At 50.2% G+C, this 23839-nt stretch overlaps 1 protein-coding gene and 1 long non-coding RNA gene across 6 annotated transcripts in view; one reads left to right on the top strand and one right to left on the bottom strand.

Moving 5' to 3' along the window:
• The window catches only part of HNF4A (hepatocyte nuclear factor 4 alpha), a 28108-nt gene extending 12165 nt beyond the window's left edge, over window positions 1-15943 (top strand). Inside the window, exons 5-10 of one of the 4 annotated variants that reach the window (XM_060030750.1) lie at window positions 93-248; window positions 4108-4195; window positions 5091-5246; window positions 8027-8293; window positions 11427-11579; window positions 12637-15943. In XM_060030750.1, the coding sequence (XP_059886733.1) occupies window positions 93-248; window positions 4108-4195; window positions 5091-5246; window positions 8027-8293; window positions 11427-11579; window positions 12637-12779 (963 nt within the window). In that variant the 3' untranslated portion in view covers window positions 12780-15943. The remainder of the gene's footprint in view (window positions 1-92; window positions 249-4107; window positions 4196-5090; window positions 5247-8026; window positions 8294-11426; window positions 11580-12636) is intronic. The other 3 variants (XM_060030753.1, XM_060030751.1, XM_060030752.1) reach the window with 3 other exon arrangements.
• On the bottom strand, window positions 8303-23616 carry LOC132437531 (uncharacterized). 2 transcript variants are annotated; one of them, XR_009522061.1, is made up of 3 exons: window positions 23507-23616; window positions 22387-22610; window positions 8303-11252 (listed from the first exon to the last, which is right to left on the bottom strand). It is a non-coding gene; the product is annotated as an uncharacterized lncRNA (long non-coding RNA). The 2 variants fall into 2 exon arrangements; XR_009522062.1 differs by lacking the exon at window positions 8303-11252 and adding an exon at window positions 16195-16264.
• Window positions 23617-23839: the final 223 nt, after the last annotated feature.

Below are 23839 nucleotides of genomic sequence, written 5' to 3'. Positions count from 1 at the left end.
AGGAGAACTCTCCGGGGCGGGGGCTCTGTGCAGGGGACAGAGGATATAAGGAGGGCCCGGCCATCCCCAGCATTTTCCTTCATCTCCCCCAGATCACCTCCCCTGTCTCTGGAATCAATGGTGACATTCGGGCAAAGAAGATCGCCAGCATCGCGGATGTGTGTGAGTCCATGAAAGAGCAGCTGCTGGTGCTCGTCGAGTGGGCCAAGTACATCCCAGCTTTCTGCGAGCTCCCCCTGGACGACCAGGTGAGGGTGAACACGGTCTGCGGGCAGTGCGGGCCCTGGGCAGGTGGGTCCTGCTGGCCCACCTGGGATATAGCCTTGGACTGGTTTGATTTTATTTAACAAACATACACAGTGTTCACGTGTGCCTGGAGCTGTTTAAATCACTTTATAAATATTAGCTCATTTAATCCTTCCAACAACCCTAGGGGATCAGTGCTATTACGACCATCTTATAGGTGAGGAAACTGGGGCACAGAGAGGTTAAGTAACTTACTCAAGATCACACAGCTAGTATCCAACACAGCTGGTATTAGAACAGGCAGACAAGCTTCAAAGTCCAGGCTAGTAGCCACTGCACCACTGCCCCAGGCAGCTCTCCTGGGGAGGATGTTGGTAGGGGGTCAGGGGCAGGGATCAGGAGGTTTGGGCTTGAGCCCTTGCTCTAAGATAGGTTCTCTGTGTGATCCTGGACAAATTACTTTCCCTCTCTGAGCCTCCATTTTCTTATCTGTAAAGTAGGAATTGTAATATCCACTTCGGAAAGCTGTTGGGAGGATTGAGGGACATTGCCATTCTTAAAAATTTTTTTTGGAGCATGGTTGATTTAGTTCGGTGTGCAGCAAAGTGAATCAGTTATACATATACGTATATGCACTTTTTTTTTTTAGATTCTTTTCCCGTATAGACCATTACAGAGCACTGAGTAGAGTTCCCTGTGCTATACAGTAGGTCCTTATTAGTTATCTATTTTATATATAGTAGTGTGTACATGTCCGTCCCAATCTCCCACTTACCGTTTGAGAAGCGTGAATCATGTAATGGGACACCTACACAGTCCCAGGCCACAGCGGACCTCCCTAACTGTCAGTTTCTTCCTTGTATCCCACCAAGATGGCTTAACTCAGCATTTTATTTCCCAAAGCACCTCCTTTGGAATACCAAAAAATGTCCCAGGGGAAAAAGGGGGCTGAAGGGGCGGGGGCTGAGGACAGTTGAGTTTCTGAGATACTGTAAATGGTAGTGCCTGCCCAGGGCACCCCTGAGGCCTCTGCAGACACTTGCCCTGTTTGGGAAAGAGGAGTTGGGCTGGGTCACCTTCTCAGCTCCAAGGGAAGCTGAGGGACACCAATGGGTAGTGTTCCAGGTACCAGCTCCTGGTGCATTTACTTCTCTGTTTTGCACATTTGCACAAAAGATTGGCAACACGTGTCGTTCTATTAAAGTTTCTGAGAGGTCCTCAGGCAGGGCAGCTATGGAACTTTGGGAAGCCTAGGGCTTCTCGAAGGCTTCTGATGCCCAGGCTCTCCTGGAGTACGTTAGTATCACCTGGTGGGACACGCTGTGAAAACCCTGGTTAGGCTGGCCCTCACCCTCATGGGGGGGCTAGATCAGACGCCCTCTCGCCTGGATTCCTCTCCGCTTTGGAAGGGATGACAAGGCAGGGATCTCGGCCGAGCGGCCCCTGCCTTTCCCCTGCTCCTCATGTTCTGGCCCTGGTCCCCTCTGCTGGAGAGTCTGCATTAATGTTTAATCCCTCCTGTTCCTTCCCAGGGGCTCAACAGGGCAACAAGATCCCCCCCAAGCTAAGCAATTGTTAACCTCGATTTCCCACCCAAACCTTCCTGGCTGGGGCTCAGAGCATTCTCAGAGAGCAGTGATGGGTGGCCAGTAACACAGAATAATCATTAACATCACCACCCCCCTGCCTGCCCGCCCCCAGAACAGCCACCATGTTAGGGGGCTAGACCCAGGGCCAGGAGGGTTCCCAGCTCCCCATTCATGGCGTATAAGGAGCTCATCTTGCCCAAGATGAGTGAGGCACACCTGGGAGAATTGGGGGCACTGTCTGTCGACGTTGCCCCAGGAACCACCTTCCAAGTTTGTTTGCTTCTTGGTTTGTCTTGGACATCAACCCGTTGAAACCTAGAAGGCTGGGTAGCATTGGATAAGGGGACTAAGGCTTGGAGAGAAAGAGCCATGTTCCCAAGGTCACAGAGCAAGGCAGCCACAGGGTGTGAATCCAGGTCTTCTGCCTCTTGATGGCAGAGGCACTGGGGTAAGTGACGGAAGTCCTACATGGCGCCTGGCGTATAGGAAGTGCTCAGTAATCAGCATCTTGTGGCTTCCTTTTGCCCTGGTCGTGGAGAGGAAGCTCTCGCCTCCAAGGCTGTTTGCCGTTTCTCCTCTTTTCCCGTCACCCTCACCAGGCTTAACCATGGGGGAACAGATGAGGTAAGGGCATGGCGGTAGGAGGGGCTCGATCTGGAGAGGATGTTAAGTAGTTGGCTCATCCATTCACCTATTCCTTCCTGCTTCATTCAAACAAATGTTTATTGAATGCTTACTATGTGCCAGGTGTCCTCCGTGCCTTAGAACAACTTCACCTCCTTGGAGAGGCCTTTTATGATCTCCTCATCGAATGTAGTTGCTCTTGCCTCATTGCTCTTTATCACATGACCCTCACGTTCCTTTCTCCTTCCCTCCCTCCCTCCATCAATCTATTTTTTCCTTCTCTCTCTCCCTCCCTTCCTTCCTTCCTTCCTTCCTTCCTTCCTTCCTCCCTCCCTCCCTCCCTTCCTTCCTTCCTTCTTCCTTTCTCCTCCTCCCTCCCTCTTTTGCTTTCCTTTCACCATTGTGTCCCCAAACAAGTGTCTGGCACTTAGTAGATACTCAACATTTGACGACTACAAGAATGAGCAATCCAATGAATTAATGAATAAAAGCATCTTTGCCTCCTAGCTTAGCCTGCTAAAACACTTCCAAACTCCCCAACCCAACCTTGCAGATAAGATCCTTGAGGCTACCAGCCTGCTACTGTTTGACCAGCCCCATCCTTTGGTCCTCATGCAAGCACTGAAGCAGGTGGTTCTGAAAGGGCAAGCGATGTCCTCCCGTGCGCTGGCAGGGCTCCCACCTCAGACTTCAGTCTTCTTCCAAGGCCTCCCTGTCCTCTCTGTAGGGAAGGGGTCGGTCAAGCAGATCTCCTGCCAAGGACCAGTGCTCACACCTTTGCCTCGGGAAGCAACATCCATGTCCAGATTCTTATAACGCTTTCTCAGAATCTAGAATCTTCCGGCGTCAAGTGGGTGGATGCCCTGGAGATCTCCCGGAGTAATGATTTCCCAAACACAACGGTGCATCAGAATCAACCAAGGAGCTTGTTAACTTCAGATTCTTGGGCCCACCCCAGACATACAGAATCAGCCTTTCTGGCAGTAGGGCCTGAGAATCTGCGTTTTTACAAAACAGTCTTCATAATCTTTCATAGCTTATCCATGGGTAGGAATTCAGGAAAAAGCTCTAAAAGTTTTAGAACTTTTTGGGTTTGTAGACCCTCTTGAGAGTCTGATGAAAGCCTTTAAGTTTCTGCTAAAAAAAAACCCACATACCCAGTTGTTAGTTTTACCAGCCATGCAGATGAGGCCCAGAGGGGAGCAGCAGCTACCCTGGACACAGCAATTCAAGGACAGGCTCAGCATTTGGTCTCCCGGCTCTGAGCACATGTTCTTTACCCTTCCAGGCAGTTTTATCCGTTATGGGAGGAAGGCAGCAGTTTTCTCTTCTTTTTCTTTCTTTTCTTTTTTTCTTTTTTTGGTTTTTTTTGGCCGCACTGCACAGCATGTGGGATCTTAGTTCCCTGACCAGGGATTGAACCCATACCCCCTGCAGTGGAAATGCAGAGTCTTAACCACTGGACCACCAGGGAAGTTCCAAGGCAGCAGTTTTCTGATACCCATTTTATAATTCAGGCAGGTAAAGGCAAGGAGAGCATTAAGCTGACTTGCCCAGGGTCATTGACTTGGCCGGGAGCAGCCTTCCCGGGGGTGTGGACACCTTCCCAGGGGTGTGGACACCGGACGCCATCCCTTCTCTCTTCCAGGTGGCCCTGCTCAGAGCCCATGCTGGCGAGCACCTGCTGCTCGGAGCCACCAAGCGCTCCATGGTGTTCAAGGACGTTCTGCTTCTAGGTGAGGATACTGTCTGCCCAGCCAGGGCTCTGCAGAGGGTGTGCCCAGCATGGAGCACACCCGGGCACGGGAGATTTCCATGGTAGTGTGCAGGAGTGAGGGAGAAAGATCAGGAATGGTCCTGTCCTCAGTATTCTCACCTGGATACCCCACTCAGATGCAAAGAAATGTGGACTCGAAGAACTCAATTCCCCAGCATGGAAGTTAGAGCACAGTCAGGGTTAGCCCTGGAGTAACCTGTGCATTCTGGTGTACTTTCTGGAGTAGGAGCAAAAGACATCCAGGAATGGCACAAACCCCCAGCCTATGTCACCTATGCCTTCATAGCATGTTTGTTTATTATTTTAAATACTTATATAGGGCGCACCGTGAGCCCTAGTCTGAGTACTTTACAAATACTAACTCCTTTAATATGACGACCATATGAGGTAAGCTCTGTAATTTATTCCCATTTTATAGATGGAAAAACTGAGGCACAGAAAATGACTTACCCAAATATATCTGGCTGGTCAGTGGTAGAAGCAGGACTCAACCCAGGCAATCTTGTTCCAGAAACTGAGCCCTTATCCTTGGTGCTTTTATGCCTCCCAAGTGGCCCTTTAGTGTCATCAGTGTTGTGGGTCTGTTGTCATGTTGAAGAATGGAGCTTGGGTGATGTGAAAGGGGTCCTAGGAAGTCAGGCTCCAGGCCCAGTCCAGTGACTGCAAGCAACTCATTCCTTTAATCAGGGCCTCAGCTTCCTCATCTGTAAAATGGGCGTGACAATTCCCACAGGCCCCTCCTCCCATGGGCACCAGCTGCATTATAACTGCCAGTGGCAGGGCTTGTCCAAAGCTAGGGGAGAGGGGTACACCCAGGTGGCTTCCCCATCCCCTCTCCTTCCCAACCCATCCAGGCAATGACTACATCGTCCCTCGGCACTGCCCAGAGCTGGCAGAGATGAGCCGTGTGTCCATCCGCATCCTGGATGAGCTGGTGCTGCCCTTTCAGGAGCTGCAGATCGATGACAATGAGTATGCCTGCCTCAAAGCCATCATCTTCTTTGACCCAGGTACAGCCCAGACCTCCCACCCTCCCCTGATGCTCCGGACCCTCTGCCAAACTTCTCCTACTGGGTTATGTACCCTGAGTTTACCACCTCATCTCTTTAGTACATCAACCAGGAGAGGCCATTTCTATTAGCTCCATTTAACAGATGAGGAAAATCAAGGCTCAAAGGGCTGAAATGACTTGATAGGGTGCACTGACTCCAGAGGCTTGGTTTTTTTCTTTCCCACTTTACCCTTCTTTCCCTTCCTCCCTGCTTTCTGCTCCTTACCTCCTACCAGCCTTCTTTTCTTTCCCTCAAAAAAATTTTTTATCGAAATAATATTTACAAACACTTAAAATGGAAGTAGTCTTCCCCACCACACTTTTCCTGTCCAAAGCCTACTCCCCATGGGGGAACCGTTTCCAATTCTTTTTACTGTTTCTTCTGGCAGTTACCTCTCCAGCTCTAAATAAAATGCTAACCCTTCTATTCCTTGGTTTATCCATTTTAGAACATATTTTCCCTCTTGTGATAGCTGAGGATTGCACTTTTCTCTATCACCACTCCCATCTTTTCTCCCCCCTCCTCCTAATCTATTTTTCTTGCTATTTCAGCGTCTCTACTGTTCGCCTATATAATGTCCTGCGCTTATGCTATTATTTCTTGTCCCATTACCTGTAGGCAGTATCTCCTAACCTTTCATTAGCAGGATAAAGATTATGCACCCCACTCTCCCCATTCCATCTACTGACTTTCCACCTGTACTTTTTTTTTTTTTTTTGCCGTACGTGGGCCTCTCACTGTTGTGGCCTCTCCCGCTGCGGAGCACAGGCTCCGGATGCGCAGGCTCAGCGGCCATGGCTCACGGGCCTAGCCGCTCCGCGGCATGTGGGACCTTCCCAGACCGGGGCACGAACCCGTGTCCCCTGAATCGGCAGGCGGACTCTCAACCACTGCGCCACCAGGGAAGCCCACACCTGCACTTTTATACAACGTTGTTGTAGTTGTGTCTTTGTGCAAAGTGTGATTTCATTTCACAATGTCACGATGGTTGCCTGGGCTGCAAAAGCCTGCTGGCTTCCTTCCCTCCTTCCATGTGAGAGAGGACCTACTGTGTGCCAGATGCTGTTCTTAGTGCCAGGCCCTCCTTGCATGGAGATCGCCTCTAGTAAAAATAGTGACACAGAGGAAATGAGCACTGTTTATGGAGTGCTCGCTAAGGCTCCGTTCTAAGCGCTTCCTGTGGATGTTCTCGCTTTCTTACTTGTGAGGTAGGAATTGTCATGATCACTATTTTGCAGATAAGAAAATTGAGGCACAGGGAGATCGATTAACTTGCCCAAGGTCACACAACCAGGAAATGGCAGAGCTTGGATTTGAACTTCAGACTATCCAGCTCTTAAGCCCATGTTCCTACCTACCACACACTATTCCCCATTTCTTGAGGGGGTAAGATTTCTAGTTCTAGTTTCTTCGAGAGCCTGGCCCAGGCTGCATCCCCTGTGGTGCTTGGCACGGAGCTAGATGGATAGTAACTGCTCAGTAAAATGTGCAGGATTACTGATGCTGAGTCAGGGTCAGCAACCTGGCTTGGATGGGCAGGTGAACTAGGACAGGGCCGGGCACATGGGTTGTGCTCAATAAATATTTATTGACTGAATGAAAGAATGCACAAACGTGGCCCAGAAGAGAAAGCCCTGGACTGGAAATGTGGGTGAAGTTCTCTTTCTGCTGCTTACTTTATCCATAAAAGAGGAAATAAAAGAGGAAATAAATGTATTACCTCCATGACGGTTGAGATTAACTATTGGATGACCACTTGAATCACCTTCTTAGTTAAGGATCTAGAATGTATCCATTGATTTTTTTTCATTCATTCATTCATCCTTCCATCCATGTACCCATCCTCTCATCTAATTATCTATTGAACAAATATTGACAACACATGGTGCTAAGTAGTGGGTTTAAAAAGACAAAAGAGGGCTTCCCTGGTGGCGCAGTGGTTGAGAGTCCGCCTGCCAATGCAGGGGACGCGGGTTCGTGCCCCGGTCCGGGAGGATCCCACATGCCGCGGAGCGGCTGGGCCCGTGAGCCATGGCCGCTGAGCCTGCGTGTCTGGAGCCTGTGCTAGTGGAAGAGACAATTACATCCTGTGTGCTCAGTAGTGATGGAAGAGCCACAGAAATTTGGGGACACCATGGACACTGAGAGTGCAGACTTTGGAGGGTGGAATGGAGACAGCTTCCTGAAGGAAGTGTAAATTAAGCTGAGAACCCAAGATGACACAGGCAAGGGATCAGAGAAGAGGGGAGGCTACTGTAAGGCAGCAGAAGCAGTGTGTGCTGAGGTCTGGATGGCGGGACGTTACCTGGGAGTCAGGAGCCCTAATTCACATCAAGGGTCTGCCAACAAATGGCTGTGTGGCTTGGGCCAAGTCCTTTCCTTGTTCCGTGCCTCGATTTCCCCATCTTTAAGATGAGACGGTTGCAAGGTACCCTCTTGGGTGTGTTCCTGAAGTCCTGCCCCCCATCTTCCACTTCTTTCTCCCAGTTCTGCGTCTTAGGAAATGTGACAGAAACCTTTTTCTGCCTGAGTCCGGGAAGCTACAGCTCGCATTAGCGCACTCTGATTCTTGAGGACCGTGAATCCTTGCCCCAGCGCTGCTGGGGACTCCCTATGTGAACCTGGGCCACGAGGTCCCCCTATCAGGGCCTCAGGAGTAAGGGGACATCTGGGTCCCACCTCCCCAGATGCTCCAGGTGACCCCCACTGCCTCCCTTGCACAAGCTCTCCCGTTGCAGATGCCAAGGGGCTGAGCGACCCGGGCAAGATCAAGAGGCTGCGTTCCCAGGTGCAGGTGAGCCTGGAGGACTACATCAACGACCGCCAGTACGACTCACGCGGCCGCTTCGGCGAGCTGCTGCTGCTGCTGCCCACCCTACAGAGCATCACCTGGCAGATGATCGAGCAGATCCAGTTCATCAAGCTCTTTGGCATGGCCAAGATCGACAACCTGCTGCAGGAGATGCTGCTGGGAGGTCCGTGTCCGGCCCAGGAAGGGATGAGAGGTGGGCGGGGCTGGGGTGGGCGGCCTCTCCAAGACACAAGCCTCAGGCAGACCTGAGTTCACCTCTCAGCTCCATCACTTCCTCACTCTGTAGCTTTCGGCAAATCCTTTTACCTACCTGAGCCTCAGTTTCCTCATCAGGAAAATGGGGATAATGGTCTGTTAATTCGGGTGCTGAGAAGCTAGCATGTTCCAGTCACTGTTCTAAGTGCTGGAGTTTCAACAGAGAACAAGATTCTGTCCTCCTGGAGGTTGTGTATGAGTGTGTGTGTATGAGTGTGCGTGCGCCTGCCCCTGTGTATAAAGGCTCGTGGAAACAGATGATTATCAAGTATATAATAAAGAGGGCAACTACAGATTTTGAAATAACCAGGTAATATGATAGAGTATAACTGAAAAGGGGCCTCTTTAGATAGGTTGGCCAAGGGAGACTTCACTGAAGTAGTGACTTTTATGCCACGGACCTGATGGAAGGAAAGAGAACATTTAAAAGCCAAGAGAGAAACATTCCAAGAGATGTAGTGCAAAAGGCCCTGAAGCAGGGGAGGCTTGTGTCTTCAAGAAAGATAAGGTTGTGAGACGGGAGGAGTTACATGAGATAAAGGTAGAGATTGAGCAGAAACCAACTCATAAACATTGTCTTAAAGGCTATGGTCAGAAATTTGCATTGTATTCTCATCACTACCCTTATAAAAAGACTGAAAAATCAGACTAATGTTTTAAACAAACTATCCTGATTGTTGGGTAGAAAGTGAATTTCAGGGGAGCAAAGTGGAGACAGGAGACCCCTGAGACATGTCACTACTGTCTCCAATCAGGGGAAGGACAAGGAGGCTAGGACTAAGGCATGACTGGAAATTGATCAGCATAGATGAACTTGAACATCTATTTGGAGGAAGAACCCACAGGATCTGCTGATTGATCAGATGGGGGCGGTGAGGGGAAGGCGAAGCGTCAGGGATGAAACCTACATGTTTGCTTTGAGGAACTGCAATGGTGGTGGAATAATTTACTGAGATGGGGAAGACTGAGAAAAAACAGTTGAAGGCTGGGGATGGTGGTGGTGGTGAGGAATCCATGTTAGACTTTGGTTAAGCTTGAGATGACTGTTAGATATCCGGGTTGAGTTATCCAAGAGGCAGATGCATGTTTGACTCTGTTGCTCAAACAAGCCCAAAGGTGAGGATGAGAGGCAGCTTTGTGGTGTCCCAGAAACGAGGTGCCGAAGAAGGAGATAGAGGAAGACTAGCCAGGGGGATAGGAGAAAAGCCAGGGAGAGTCCCAGAATCCAAGAGGAGAGTGTGTTAGAGTGGGGACAGACATTTAATTGTGTTAAATTCCACAGGAGGGAGAAGGAGGCTCTTGGCGATTGTGTTGAGAGCAGTGTCAGAAGACCGTGGGAAAGGAAACCAGATTTGAGGCAGGGGAGCAGGTATTACAGAGTGAGTGAGTTGGAACGTGGAGACGTGGAGATAGCAAGAGTATACCGCCCTTTGACAATGTTTTGCTAAGAAGTGGACCTGGGAGAGAGCTGAGGATGATTGCAAGGGGGTGATCATAATGATGTACCACGGAATCTGGGCTGAACTAAGAGGAATATGGATGGGTGACAAGAGTGAAAAGTGGTGGTCAGTGAAATGACAGCATCAATAGGGCTGAAGACGTTTTGTGGTGATGGTACTAGAGGAAGTGAGCTGGAAAGGTAAGAGGCAGGGTCTAAGTGAAGGTGACTGAACTGAAGATTTTGGAGGTGACACAGTTACTGGTGATGGCCAAGGACAAGGTTTCTCCACCTCAGCGGATACTTGGGACTGGACAATTCTTTGCTGAGGGGGCTCTTCTGTACCTTGTTTAACCACATGCTTGTCCTCTACCCAAGATATGCCAGTATCACTCCTTCAGTGGTGACAAATATTCACATATTTTCAAAGGTCCCTTGTGGGACCAAAATCACCCCCAGCTGAGAACCACTGTCATATGGTAACTCATTTCATTCTCACTTTGACCCTGTGAATATGGGGTCGTAATGAATCAGGTGTCACTGAGATCAGGGTCAGGAAGGAGCTTGTGTTCTGTTGCCAGATAAACATGACTAAGATAATTAATCTCTTCGGGTCCTATAATCTCATCTGTAGAATGGGTTAATAATGATACCCACTGTACAGGATTGCTGTGGGGATTAAATTATGTCAAACATGAAAAGTGCTATAAAGCAGTACCTGGCACATAATAGGTGCTCAATAATTGATAGCTATCACTGCAACAGGTACACTTTAGAGTCCCCTTGCAAGCCCTAAAATTCCATCATTGTCATATTAGTGAACATAGCCTATTACCAGACCTTATATATACGGTACTGTCATTCTCTGACACATTTTTTGAAGCAGTTACTGTGTTCCAGACACTTTGCTAGGACCTCAAAGAGAGAAGAAAAATACACCTGTAATTGTAATGCTCACAGACAGAAGTGATTGTTCCCAAAAGATGGGTTACAGATAAATGACGACGGGAATTCCAAGGAAGGAGAGGTTTACTTCCTACTGGACTGGGGAGAATCAGGAGAGGCTTCCCAAAGGAGGAAATCTGTGAGCTGGAATTTGGACTTAGGGATATTGGGGGAGCGGGGGAAGGGGAGGTAGAAGGCGTCTTTAGTGGAAGTGACACAGGAGCAAAAGCACAGAGCTAGGACAGTACAGGGGACACATCGATGCTATAAGTAGGTCATTTGGGCTTCAGATAAAGGGGGTGAGGCTTAATGGTGAGTTGGGACCAAATGGTTGAAGGACTCGCACACCAAGGAGCTTTGAGAGCCATTGATTGAATCCATTATATTAACATGTAATCAATACAGTGCTTGCTGCAATATTTAAATGATCTCACAGCTTCTTTAGACGCTCCTTGTTTCTTTCAAATCACTTTATTCTCTTGGTTTTTGTGTCCTCTCCGTACCTTCATGAAGCCTGTGGATAGGAATGGAAGCCCCCGTTTACTAATCTGGAAATAGGAGCCCAACAGGCACTGTCAGTATTGGATGGGCAGGTAGATCGGCCACACTGGAGGAAGATGGTGCCTCAAGGCCCATGGACTTTACCCCAGACTCTTTCATCCTCACTGAGTACCCCTTCTACCTGCAGGGTCCTCCAGTGATGCACCTCATGCCCATCACCCCCTGCACCCTCACCTGATGCAGGAACACATGGGCACCAACGTCATTGTTGCCAACACGATGCCTGCTCACCTCAGCAACGGACAGATGTGTGAGTGGCCCCGACCCAGGGGGCAGGCAGGTGGGCAATTGGGCTTTACCCAGGAAGGGGTGAGGTTGGGGCCTAAGAGGGAATCTGGAGAAGGTCGGGTCTAGAAGATGGGAAATGGGATAAAACAGTTCTCTGTGCTCCAGGGTAGGGAATGAGGGGTGAGACATCCATTGTGAAGGCTGTTTATTCACTGAGGTGATGGACGGTCTCCACTGAATGAAGCGGCCCTTGGGATAAGGCAATCCACTGGGTGAGGCTGCCCATTGGGTGAGAATTCCATTAGGTGATGTTGTCCACTAGGTAAAATTGTTCATTGAAGTAAGACTGCCCAATTGGGTAAGGCTGTCCATTAGACAGTTGGGTGAGACCATTCATTGGATGAGAACCTCCACTGGGCTAGATTGTCCTCTGAGGTGATATCTCCCAAGAGTGAGTTTGTCATCGGGCAAAGTTCTTCAAAGAGTAAGATTATCGTTGGGATGAGGTGGCCCACTAAGATGAGGTTGCATTTCACTGAGATTGTTCTTTGGGAAAGCCGGCCATTGAATAAAGTTGGCCAAGTGGGTCATAGTCAAAATTATTTTCTGAACTGGTAATGGCGCTGGGGCCGTTAGTTTCTGTTACTCAGCTGCCTCAAGGTCAAAGAAATGGTATTTTTTGAACCAGTTAGCCAGACCCTCGGGTCGCATCTACTGCTGTTCCTTTTCTCCAAGAAAGGATATTCCTGTCACATGCCCCATTGTCCATAGGGAGAGTCAACTCGGGCTCTGGTTTGAGAGCAGCAGCTGAAGTCTCCATGTCAAATGGTGGAAGAGATGGGGGCTATGGGGACTTGGGCAAAAGGTTCTGACCACAGAACCTGACCCAGCCACAGCCTTCCAGACCTCATGGAACTTAGACTTGGTGATCTGGGACTCAGAAGGTTTGGGCCGTAGGAGACCTTAGAGAGAATCTAGTCTAATTCTCTCATTTTGTAGTAGAGGAAACTAAGTCTCAGAGAGGGGGACGAACTTTCCCAGGACTCTTCGTTTACTCCCCAAAGGGCTGGCATTCTGAGCAGCCCCTGTCTGTCTCTCTATCCCTCCAGCCACCCCTGAGACTCCACAGCCCTCGCCGCCAGGTGGCTCGGGGTCTGAGCCCTACAAGCTCCTGCCGGGAGCCATCGCCACAATCGTCAAGCCCCCCTCTGCAATCCCACAGCCGACCATCACCAAGCAGGAAGTCATCTAGCAAGTCACTAGGGGGAGGGGGCTCTGCCAGCCCCCCGGCCCCCTCAGAGAGCCCCTGATGGTCACTTGGTCACAGCAAAGAAAGCTGTGACAACAGGGCCAGTCCCAGAGCAGTAATGGAAAGGGCGAGGGCCCTAGAACTTGGGCTATGGGCCACGTCCCACTGCCACCCTTCACTACCCGCTCTGGTGACGGGGCTGTGACTTGGGGAGACCCCCGTTGAAACATCCTCCGCTGCCTCGGACAACTTTTCTCCTGCCGACGCCACTGCCTTCCCTTCATCCTTCACCCCAACTTCTTCACCCCTAGAGGATTGCTGCCTGGAGACGACACAAGACCTTGCTTAAACATGGCTCCCTCCCCACTCAGATTGGTACTTCGTCCCTAGTACTGCCACATTGTCAGACACAGAGCCCTTCTAGGCTGGGTCAGACGGTGGCACCTTACCCATCCCTCTTCTGCTGTCCTAACCGCCACTGTCACCTTCCTCAGCCATCCTAATATCTCCAAAGCCACCTCTCCAGAGGCTGAGGAAGACTTGCAAACAGCTCCCCCAGTCATCCCGGGAGCATTTGAAAAGCACTGACTGACTGGAGCTAGGCGCAGTGTAGGAGGTTGTCGAGAAGGGAGACTCCATTTCTCCTCTAACCCCTGGCTCTTTCCTTCTTCAGGGATTTGAGTGGAGCCCTTGAGTCAGAGTGATGATCCCTACAGGCGGCCAAAAATGAGAGAACAGTCCAGGGTGGACACTGCAGCCAGGAGCTGGGGGGAGGGCTGGAGTGGTCAGAGAAGGTAGCAGGGGGTAGACTGTGCACCAGGCCTTTAAGGAAGGGCTGGATTCCAGCTGGTGGAGCAGATGAGACAGGACGTTCCAAAGAAGAGCAAACAGCCTGGGCAAGGCGGGGAGGTAAGAAGGAGGGTGTGGAGGGAGATGATGAAAGACGGGGCGGTCTGGAGCAGAGGGGGCACGCTGGACAGCCTGGGGACCGTGAATGCCAGACCGAGACTTGACGACTTGGGTCCACAGGCTGTGAGTAGCCGGGGAGTGATTTGCAGTGAGCTGAGCTTTCAGGTGCTGAAGACTGCAGTCCTACAGAGGTGGGAAGTTTGGGAGGGAGCGGAGACATCACATGGGGCCTGATGGTGTCATCCAGGTGAGAGAGATGAAGCTGGGGATGGAGAAGACAGATAGATGGGTGAACCTCAGGTCAGAGTGGCAGCAAGGAGGAATTATTCCACAGGGTCTGTCTCAAGTGCTTCCTCCCGGCACTGTCTTAAGGCACTTGACCTGCACCATCTCCTGTCATCCTCTCTCCTACCCAGAGATCGTTAGTGAAGATGAAATTGAGATCTAAGAGGTTAAGCCATGTTTCTGAAACTCAGACAGCTAGTATGTGACCAAGACTTGATCCCAGGTCTGCCCGGATCAGGAGCTCTTAACCTCGGTGGCTGAAAATCTTCTCTGGAAAGGCCCTTCTGTCCTCACTGGGATTGAGTGGAGGGACTTCCTGCCCCCTTCAGCAGCCTCAGAAGCCGAAGCGTCATTCTTCCCAGGAGGCCTGCCCACCCCCAGGACTAAGATTGGCCTGAGGCTGCCCTAAGGTCCACTTCGGGTCCAGAATCCTGTGTGCTGATAAACAAGGAGAATTCATGGCTCCTGGATCCCTTTTGTCTTCACTCCCCAAGTCTGGGGAAGGGGCATTCAGCGGTGCATTGGGAGATAGACCAATGTGAGCTGGCATTCTAGAGGTGGGATGGTTTGGGTGGGAGCAAGGGAGGGGTAAGAAGGATTGGATTGGAGACCTGCTCTGTGGAGCATCACTCAGGGTACCTGCTCTGTGGAGCATCACTCAGGGCACCTTCTGGAACCATTAAACCCTGGCATGGAAGAGCCAGCACCTTATCCATGCAGAATTTTGGAGGCTTTGGGAAAATTCTGAAAAGTGCCGCTGGCCAGTAGGAATTAAAGAGATGTGTCCTGGGATTGGAGCTGTGCTTAGGGAAGAGAGTGAACAGTCAGACTGACGACCTACCCTCCACCCAGGGCTGACCCTTCTGAGTGGATGCAGGCAGCACCCCAGTGCCCCCAGATTTCACCATTAGTCATTGTTCCTTTTTGTGAAAGAGGCATGACGGGTATTGGGGCAGGTGTCCAAGGGCCATTGCTGCGTCTCCAGTGCTATCAGGGTTGGCTTTCCCGCTCCACCAAGCCGAGTCCCCAGTCCCAGGAGAGGTTATCTCCTGCTTGGGGTGCTCCATGCTTCCTCAGCCACCCCTTATTCCTGGGGTGCTTCCCCAGAAACCCCAGCCAGGGTGCTCAGACTAGTCTGGGGCAAGGTAGGGAAACTGGAATCATTTTTGGTAATTGTCATTCCCCCTCTTTGTCCCTCCACCCCCGCCGACCCCAATGTTGCCCAGGCCTCTATCCGTCATGGGAGCAAAGCTGAGATAAGAATTTCCCATGGGTGGGGTTGGGTAGCATTGGCTTTTAACAGTAACAATCTTTTGGGCCAGGGGGCTAGTTCTCGGTCCCAAATCAACCTCCCTGGAGGAGAAATCCATTCTACTTTAATAATGTTATTGCAACGCAGGAAACACAAAACAAAGAGAATTTACTTTTCTGACTCTAAACTGAGGACACGACACCACATTGGAAGATCTCTTTTTTTTTTTCCACTACCTGAGTCGTGGTCCTAAAACATAAGATCTAATGGACTAAAAGAGGGTTGGGAGGGCAGGCACAGACCCTGTAATTCCTCCACTGAGCCAATCCCTTCTCTAGGCAGCTCTCAGCAGCTTCGAGAACCCACATGGCTCTCCTGAGGGTGGACAAAGGGGAGCAGACCGTCGGAAATGGACGCTCCTCGATTTCTTGTGATGACCAAGCCAATTACTTTTGCCAAGTCGCTCTGTGATTTGCCTTGATTGTGACGAATTTTGAAATTTACATCGAGCATTTCTGGAAGTGGGCTGTGTCCCGCCAGACTGATGAGCATCTTCCAGTGGGTGTGGATGCCATTGGGTCCTGTGCTGTCCCCTGAGCCCCTGTCACTGCCACCCAATGGGGCAAAGAAGCAAAAAAGATTTCTTACTCTTGTGTGTTTTAACAAAAGTTTATAAAAGAAAATAAATGGCGCATATGTTTTCTAAGTCCTTGGATGGGTGTCTTTTCTTCCTTTCAGGTGTTAGAAATAAGAATGAGGATAGTCGGGTAGTTCTTTTTTTTTTAATTAATTAATTTATTTACTGGCTGCGTTGGGTCTTTGTTGCTGCACGCGGGCTTTCTCTAGCTGCGGCGAGCAGGGGCTACTCTTTGTTGCGGTGCGCGGGCTTCTCGTTGCGGTGGCTTCTCTTGTTGCAGAGCACGGGCTCTAGGCGTGCAGGCTTCAGTAGTTGTGGCACAGGGGCTCAGTAGTTGTGGCTCACGGGCCTAGTTGCTCTGTGGCATGTGGGATCTCCCCGGACCAGGGCTCGAACCCGTGTCCCCTGCATTGGCAGGTGGATTCTTAACCACTGCGCCACCAGGGAAGCCCCCGCTCCCTCCCTCCAGGGGTGTTGTCAGGATGGACTTGAATGAGATCATAGCAGCTACAAGAGCTGCCGTGTATATGAGGTGCACAGAGAGTGCCCACCCCAGGGGACGTTGTGAGTGTGGACTCTTCACCACCCCCTGACTAGTGAGAAGCTAACCACTGAGATTTCCAGCCTCAGAGGCACCCATTCGCTGCCTGCCTGATCCCGGGGGCCACTCCCACCATCCCCTGTGCCTTCCCTCCACTCCCGAGCACCAGGAAATAATCTCTATAATATTGCAACAGAAGCCTCGTCCATGCCGCTGCCAGCATGGTCACGGGGTGGGGGCCAGAGGAGGCTATTGCAGTCCTAGAGTGTGCTTAATAAATCCATATCAAAACCATAAACCTTGGGCTGCCATAAATTCCTCTGGCCTTGGCTCTCCACCTCACCAGCCCTTTGCCCCAGTTAATCTCAGATCTCCGCGTGGGCGGCCAGAGCTGCAAGTCTGCTTTCCAATTTAGCTGCGGAACAACATCAGCTCAGATGACACACAGCACATCCCATTATCCCTATTTTAGAGACCATGAAACTGAGGTTCAGAGAGGTGAGGAAACTTGTCCAGGGCACAAAGCCAGTGAGCGGCTGAGCCAGGACACAAATCCCATGCTGCTTCTACCAACCATGCGGCCCCCCTGAGAATTGGGAATTCGCCTCCCCCCGCACAAAGGTTGCTTCCCCAGCCATGACACTAGAGGCTTTTATCCCTTTATCCCAAATGGAGCCCCCCTTGCTCAATAAACAGGAAGGAGAAGCGGGAGGGGCTCTGGGTGACAGGCTGTGTGAGCTCCAAAGGAATTCTCATGCCGCGTGAATGCGCTATCATCGCAAATTGGTGGAGTCACCCGACTTCCTCTTTTGTGGAACCCAGATCACTTCTTTTCTTTGCGGTACGCGGGCCTCTCACTGTCGTGGCCTCTCCCGTTGCGGAGCACAGGCTCAGCGGCCATGGCTCATGGGCCCAGCTACTCCGCGGCATGAGGGATCTTCCCGGGCTGGGGCACGAACCCGTGTCCCCTGCATTGGCAGGCGGACTCTCAACCACTGCGCCACCAGGGAAGCCCCCCCAGATCACTTTTGATCTACATTTCTCGCATCATGTGTCATCTGTAAATTCCAAGGCATGATCTAAGAGACACGGGTCGCAGGATCCCATGCAGCTCTTTGGTGATGGAGGACAAACAGCCACATCCTGTCTCCAAGGCCCACATTCACTGACCTCTTCCTCTCTGCCAGACATTGCTGGACATAATTTAATCCCCACGACAACGCCCTGAGTCAGATATTCGTGTTGTATTTTACAAACGAGGAAGGAACTCGTCCAAGGTTCAGAGCTGACCCAAGAGCTGAGGTTCAAACGCCCATTGTCGGACCCCAGGGGCCACCATAATGGGACCAGGGAGGATGCTGATGACTCAGTCACTGTGTGGTGAGCACAGAAGTAGTGCGAACAGTGGAAAGTTCAATTTGACAAATATTGATGGGCGGAGCCCTGAGCCAGAGCATCCTGGGGGTTATGGAGAAGTGGTACCACAAGGCGCCTCCCTCTTAGAGTTCACAATTTTCACTCGTAGAGGGGAAAATTACAGGCAGTTGAATATTAAGAGCCAAAGGAGTAAGAGTGACAGCTGGGAGATGGTAGTTTGATGGGGGGATGACTGCAGTCTGGGAAAGTCTCACTTGCTGGAGGATTCAGAGGCAATGGGACATAGAACAGACAGAAGTGAGTTCAAGGTTGAGAGAGATGGAGCAGCAGTCACGGCAGGCAGCAGGAAGCACAGCCCATGGATGGGAGGGAGGATAGAGACGAGCGTTCCCAGCCAGCGGTCACTGTACATGCCACCTGATCCTCTCCACACCCGAGTACCACTGTGCTTTCCCTTACTTACTATTTTTCTTTAAATCAATTCATAAGCATTCTCCTTCCACTGATCACTGACGTAAGTGGAAAACCGGTATCACTTGCCACATAAATAGAAGGTGATTGCAAAATTAGAGTGAAAAGAAAACAGTATTTTTAAGGTGGAGCCAGATAGGATTGCCCAGGGAAAGCTCTACACTTTCTTCTTCAAACGGGAAATTGACAAGTACTTAGATGTGAAAGGCATATGTTTCCAATGGAGACTTTCTCCGTAAAGTTTTCAGAAGGAAGGAAGACTTGTAAAGAGACAGGCTTTGGCGACAATGTCACTGAATACCATCTCTGTGTACCCTAAAATCACTCAACATGCCACTGAGGTCCTCAACCCACACCTGGAAGCACACCATGGTGGCTGGTCTGGGCCAGGGGGGAGGGCCTCAAACACTGGGCAACCGGAATTTCTTTGGGGGAAATAGGAAATCACTGGAGATCGGAGATCAGGGGAAGGCTGTGGCCAGATCTGTGTTTTTAAAGGCTCATTCTGGCAGCTTTGTGGAGGATGGATTGGACAGGGTGCAACTGTAAACAGGGAGACCATTGAAGATGCTCACGTGCTGGGCCAGGTGAGAGGTGGTGAGGCCTGTGCCCGATGGAGGCAGTACAGATGTAGAGGAGGGACCAGTTCAAGAGACATTCATTTATTCACTCACTCAACAAATGTCTATTGGGTGTCCATTATGTGCTGTGCCCTTGTCTAGGCACCAGGGTACACAGGTGAGCAAGACAGAGTCCCTGACTTCCTGAGGTTTACCTCCTAGAGGAAGCACTCAGACAATGTTTGAGGGAATAAATTTAAAAAGATAATGTGAAATAGTCAAGTGCTGTCAGACTGTAAATGGTCAAGTTCTTTGAAAGTAAAACAAGGGGGCTTCCCTGGTGGCGCAGTGGTTAAGAGTCCGCCTGCCAATGCAGGGGACACGGGTTCGAGCCCTGGTCCGGGAAGATCCCACACACCGTGGAACAACTAAGCCCATGTGCCACAACTACTGAGCCTGCGCTCTAAAGCCTGCGAGCCACAACTACTGAAGCCCGCGCGCCTAGAGCCCGTGCTCTGCAACAAGAGAAGCCACCACAATGAGAAGCCCGTGTACCGCAATGAACAGTAGCCCCCGCTCGCCACAACTAGAGAAATCCCACGCGCAGCAAAGAAGACCCAACACAGCCAAAAATAAATAATTTTTTTTAAAAAAAGAAAGAAAGCCAGTTAAGCAAGGTATGGTGACTGTGAATATGAAATAAAAACAAGCAAATAGGTTAATTTGAAAGTGTTGAGGATGGAATAACATCAGATCGTGGGGTCAGGGAGGGCCTCCCTGAGGATGTGAGTCTGGGCTGAGCTCCGGAGGTTGAGAAGGGGCCAGGCTCGCAGAGCTCTGGGGGAAAGGCAGGAACCACAAGTGTAAAAGCCCTGTGGTGGGAGCCAGCTGAGCCTCTTGGGGGCTGAACACAGTGGTCGGTGTGGCTGGAGCAATGTGGGAGGAGATGGAGTCTGGCAGGTGGGCAGGGCCAGGACCGGGGGGGCGGGGCCTTCTAGGCGATGAGAAAGGTCGTAGATTTCATTTTTGGTGCAATGGGAAACTCTTGGAGGTTTTTCAACAGGGAACTGATGTGATCTGATTCATGTTCTAAAAAGGTCACTCTGCTGTGAAGAGAAGGGACTCCATGGAACAGAGTGAAAGCAGAAAAGCCCAGAGGCGGTATGTGCAGTAGTTCAGGGGAGAGACAATGGCAGCTTGGACTAGAGTGGTGTGGTAGGCAGAATTTTAGGGTGACCCCAAGACTCCTGCCCCCTGGTCTAGACACATCTTCTCTATATTATTCAATCAGACACAAATCTAGATGCTGCTGCGAAGGGATTCTGCAGATGTAATGAAGGTCCCAAACCAGTGATTTTGTGATCTAGAGATTATCATTGACGGGCCTTCCCTAATCAGTTGAGTCCTTGGGGTAGGGGGCTGGGCTCTTTCTGGCATATAAAATTAGAAGCAGGAGAGGAATTCGACGTGAGGGAGGCTGTCTGTGGCTGGCTTTGAAGATGGAGGTGGCCACATGGCAAGGAATGTGGGTGGTCTCTAGAAGTTGAGAGTGACCCTCCCCAGTGGACAGCCAGCTGGGAAATGGTGACCTCAATCCTGCAACAATGAGGAACTGAATTCGGGCAACAACCTGAATGAGCCTGGAGGTGGCTCTTTCCCCAGAGCCGTCTGGTAGGAATACAGCCCTTGACTTCAGCTGTAAGACCCTGGGCAGAGAACCCCATTACGCCATGCCTGGACATCTGACCAGACACTGTGAGATAACAAATGGGCATCTTTTTAAGCCACTGAGTTTGGGATAATTTGTTACACAGCATTGAAAACTAACACAGGTGGTGGTGGGGAATGGTGATCAGGTTGGGATGTTTTGGAAGCCACACTGCCAAGACCTTGCTAATGGATTGGATGTGTGAAGGAAAGAGGAGAAGTAACCATGGGGCTGGTGGCGCTGATTATTGAAATGAGGAAGGCTAGAGCAGCTCTAGATTTGGGTTAGGAAAGCAGAGTTCTGTTGGGGATGCCAATTTGAGATGCCAATTAAACATCCAAGGAATTACTGGATATACAAGCCTAGAGCTCAGGGAAAAGTTGAGCTGCAGAGGAAAAGTCCAAGCCACGAGTACAGATCTGATTTAAAAGCCAAATGAAAATACTGCTCAGCAAGAGAAAGCAGTGGACTATTGATCAAGCAAGATGGGTCTCAAATGCATCATTCTGAGTGCAAGAAGTCAGACCCCCGGGACTTCCCTGGTGGTCCAGCGGCTAAGACTCCTCGCTCCCAATGCAGGGGGCCCAGGTTCAATCCCTGGTCAGGGAACTAGATCCCCCATGCCACAACTAAGAGTTCACATGCCGCAACTAAAAGATCCGGCATGTGGCAACGAAGATCCCTCTTGCCACAAGTAAGACCTGGCACAGCCAAATAAATAAATATTTAAAAAAAGAAAAGAAAAGAAAAGAAGTCAGAGCCCCAAAGCTACATGCGATATGACTTCCTCTATAGGATGTTCTGGAAAAGGCAACACTCTAGGGACACATGCTGTGGTTGCCAGGGGCTAAGGATGGGGTAGAGGGTTTGAATACAAAGGGGCATAGAGGGGTCTTGGGGTGATGGCAATGTTCTGTGTCTTGACTGTGGTAGGGGTTACATCACCATATACATTTGCTAAAACTTGCAGAGCCGTAACATTAAAAAGGGTGAGCTTTAGAATATGGAAATTATACCTTAACTTTTTTCTAAATGAAAGAAAAAAAGCCAAATAGTTGCTTGAGCTCATTCCAAAAAGGGAGTGTAAGCAGCGGAGAGCTGTAGGGGAAGACTTCCCTCGGGGTTCCTCCACCATCCTGGTCAGAAAGAGGAAAAGGGACTAAGAACAGGAGAGATGGATGTTAAAGGTGAGGGAAAGGGATTCAGGCGACGTTGGTTGTGGGCCTACTATGTGCTAAGGGCACTGCCACACTCCTTGTCTCGTGTATCTGGCTCAGTGAGCCGGGTGGCACGTTAAATGAACTGCCCTTGTTTCACAGACGAGAGGAAGTGACTTGCCCTTGGTCCACACAGACCATCACGGTGGTGTGCCCTGCACTCTATTTGTTTGTTGAATGAATGAATGAAAAAATGAATGAACGAATGAATGAATGTCACTGTGCTCCAGGTGCTGAGGTGTCGCCAGCAGGTTCAAACTGAGGATATGAGAACATGGTCTTCTTTGAGAAGTCGGGGCCATAAAACCTGTTCTGTTTCCTGACTTGCGCAATGCCGGCCCCTCCCCCTTCGGCTCTGAAATTGCTCCCCGGCCTTGAGAAGGGCTCCCCGGGCTTATCTCAGGGGGAGAGTGAAACTGTAAAAACCTTTATGGCTTTGAGATCATGTCTGGCAGTGGCAGCGATTGTCGCCATAAACCTGAGCAGCCCTGAGAGGGAGGGCGATGCCTGGGGCCAGGAGAGTCAGGGGACAGTTGAACACCGCCCAGGGGCGGCCCCTGCAGAGCCCATCGCACACTTCCCACACTTCACCCCTGCATAAACCCTAAGAGGCAGCAGTGGCTGTGATATTTTAAAAAAATTCTTCAACTCACCTTTTCTTCCCATTACATTTCTGACGTTAGGATGTGTCTTTAAATCAATCGCAGCCGACAATCACTGTTGGTTAAATCGGGTGGTGGTCAGACCTCGTTGGTTCTGGTCATTATTTCCGGGGGCCTAACTGGTCAACTGCACCCCCTGTGTATTTCCTCACAAATGATTGATCTGAGGGAGGGACGCGAGTCCTGGTTGCTTCCTGAAAACCTTCCGTTGACACCTGATAAGAGCAAGAAAGCGTCAGGGTCAAACCTGCAGAATCAGAGTAAGCAGCTTGGAAGAAAGTCCTGGAGACTGTAGTGGAACATTCTTTCAAGAAACGGTGGGTGACCAAATATTTTAACAGTAATGGAGGACAAGACTGCGTGAAAAAATATGGACGAGGAAGGTTCTGCGTGGAAAGTTATCTAAATGATCCGGATGCTGACTGGGCAGAAGTTTGAGGAGTTCCTTAACTAATTTATTTCACTTATATTTTCCTTTATATCTATGTGCAAGGGGATTGTATGATTTTAAAGACAAGGTCTAAATACGTCTCAGAGCTCTTTAATAAAAATAAAATAAAAATTCTAAGTGACAAGAAAGCATTATGTCATAACTTAATTGTCAGTGTGTTTTCTTTCTTAATGGAACACAAAATGTTAGTGCCTCTTACAATTGAAACATCTTAGGTTGGATTCTACCCATTTCATAGATGAGAAAACTAAGGACACAAGAGGGCACAGGGCTAATAAACAGTAGGGCCGGGGTTCTCTCTGATAACAGATTCTGTTGTCTTTCTAACACCCAAAGCTGACTAGTACACAGACACTGATTTCCCATCTCCCTCAGAGATCTTGCCCCCAGGCAAAGTCTGCCATCCCAAGGGTCTCTGGGAGGCAGCAAGCTTCCCTGTTGTTCAAAATTTAAGCAGGAGAGGGCTTGCAGGAAGCCTTTTGCCCAATGGACCTACGGCCCCTATTACCCCTCACCAAGTCAGCAACCCCAGCCTGGCCAAGCCCACCCCAGTCTGGACCATCACACGTCCTTTGGGCTCTTCCTAAGACTGTGGTGCATGTGTCCAACACAGCCCCACCCTTAATCATCTGTCTTGCCCTGAGCAGACCGGACTCTCACCTTATTTTACAGATGAGGAAACTGAGGCCCAGAGAGGTTGCCTGGTTCTCTCACGGTCACAGGTGAGTCAGTGTCAGGGAAGGCTCTGGAATCCAGGGCTCAAAATCCAATGCCCTTTCCAACTTCACAGATTTCCTAGATCCAGAAGAGACAGGCTGGGATGAGAGTGCAGGGACTCCAAGGGGGTCAAAAGAAAGGACTTTCTGGCCAGAGGGATTGCTGAGTCCTGAACATGTAGTCAGGCAGTAATGCCAAAGTCTTTACCTGCGTCATCTAAGACCAAGAAGTTCTGGGACAGCTGCGCTTACAGGGGAAGCAGAGGCGCTGTCTTAT

The sequence above is a fragment of the Delphinus delphis genome, chromosome 15, assembly GCF_949987515.2.
Source record: "Delphinus delphis chromosome 15, mDelDel1.2, whole genome shotgun sequence".
Taxonomy (NCBI): domain Eukaryota; kingdom Metazoa; phylum Chordata; class Mammalia; order Artiodactyla; family Delphinidae; genus Delphinus; species Delphinus delphis.
Note: the sequence above shows the minus strand (reverse complement) of the source record. Positions and strands in the feature narration are given on the sequence as shown.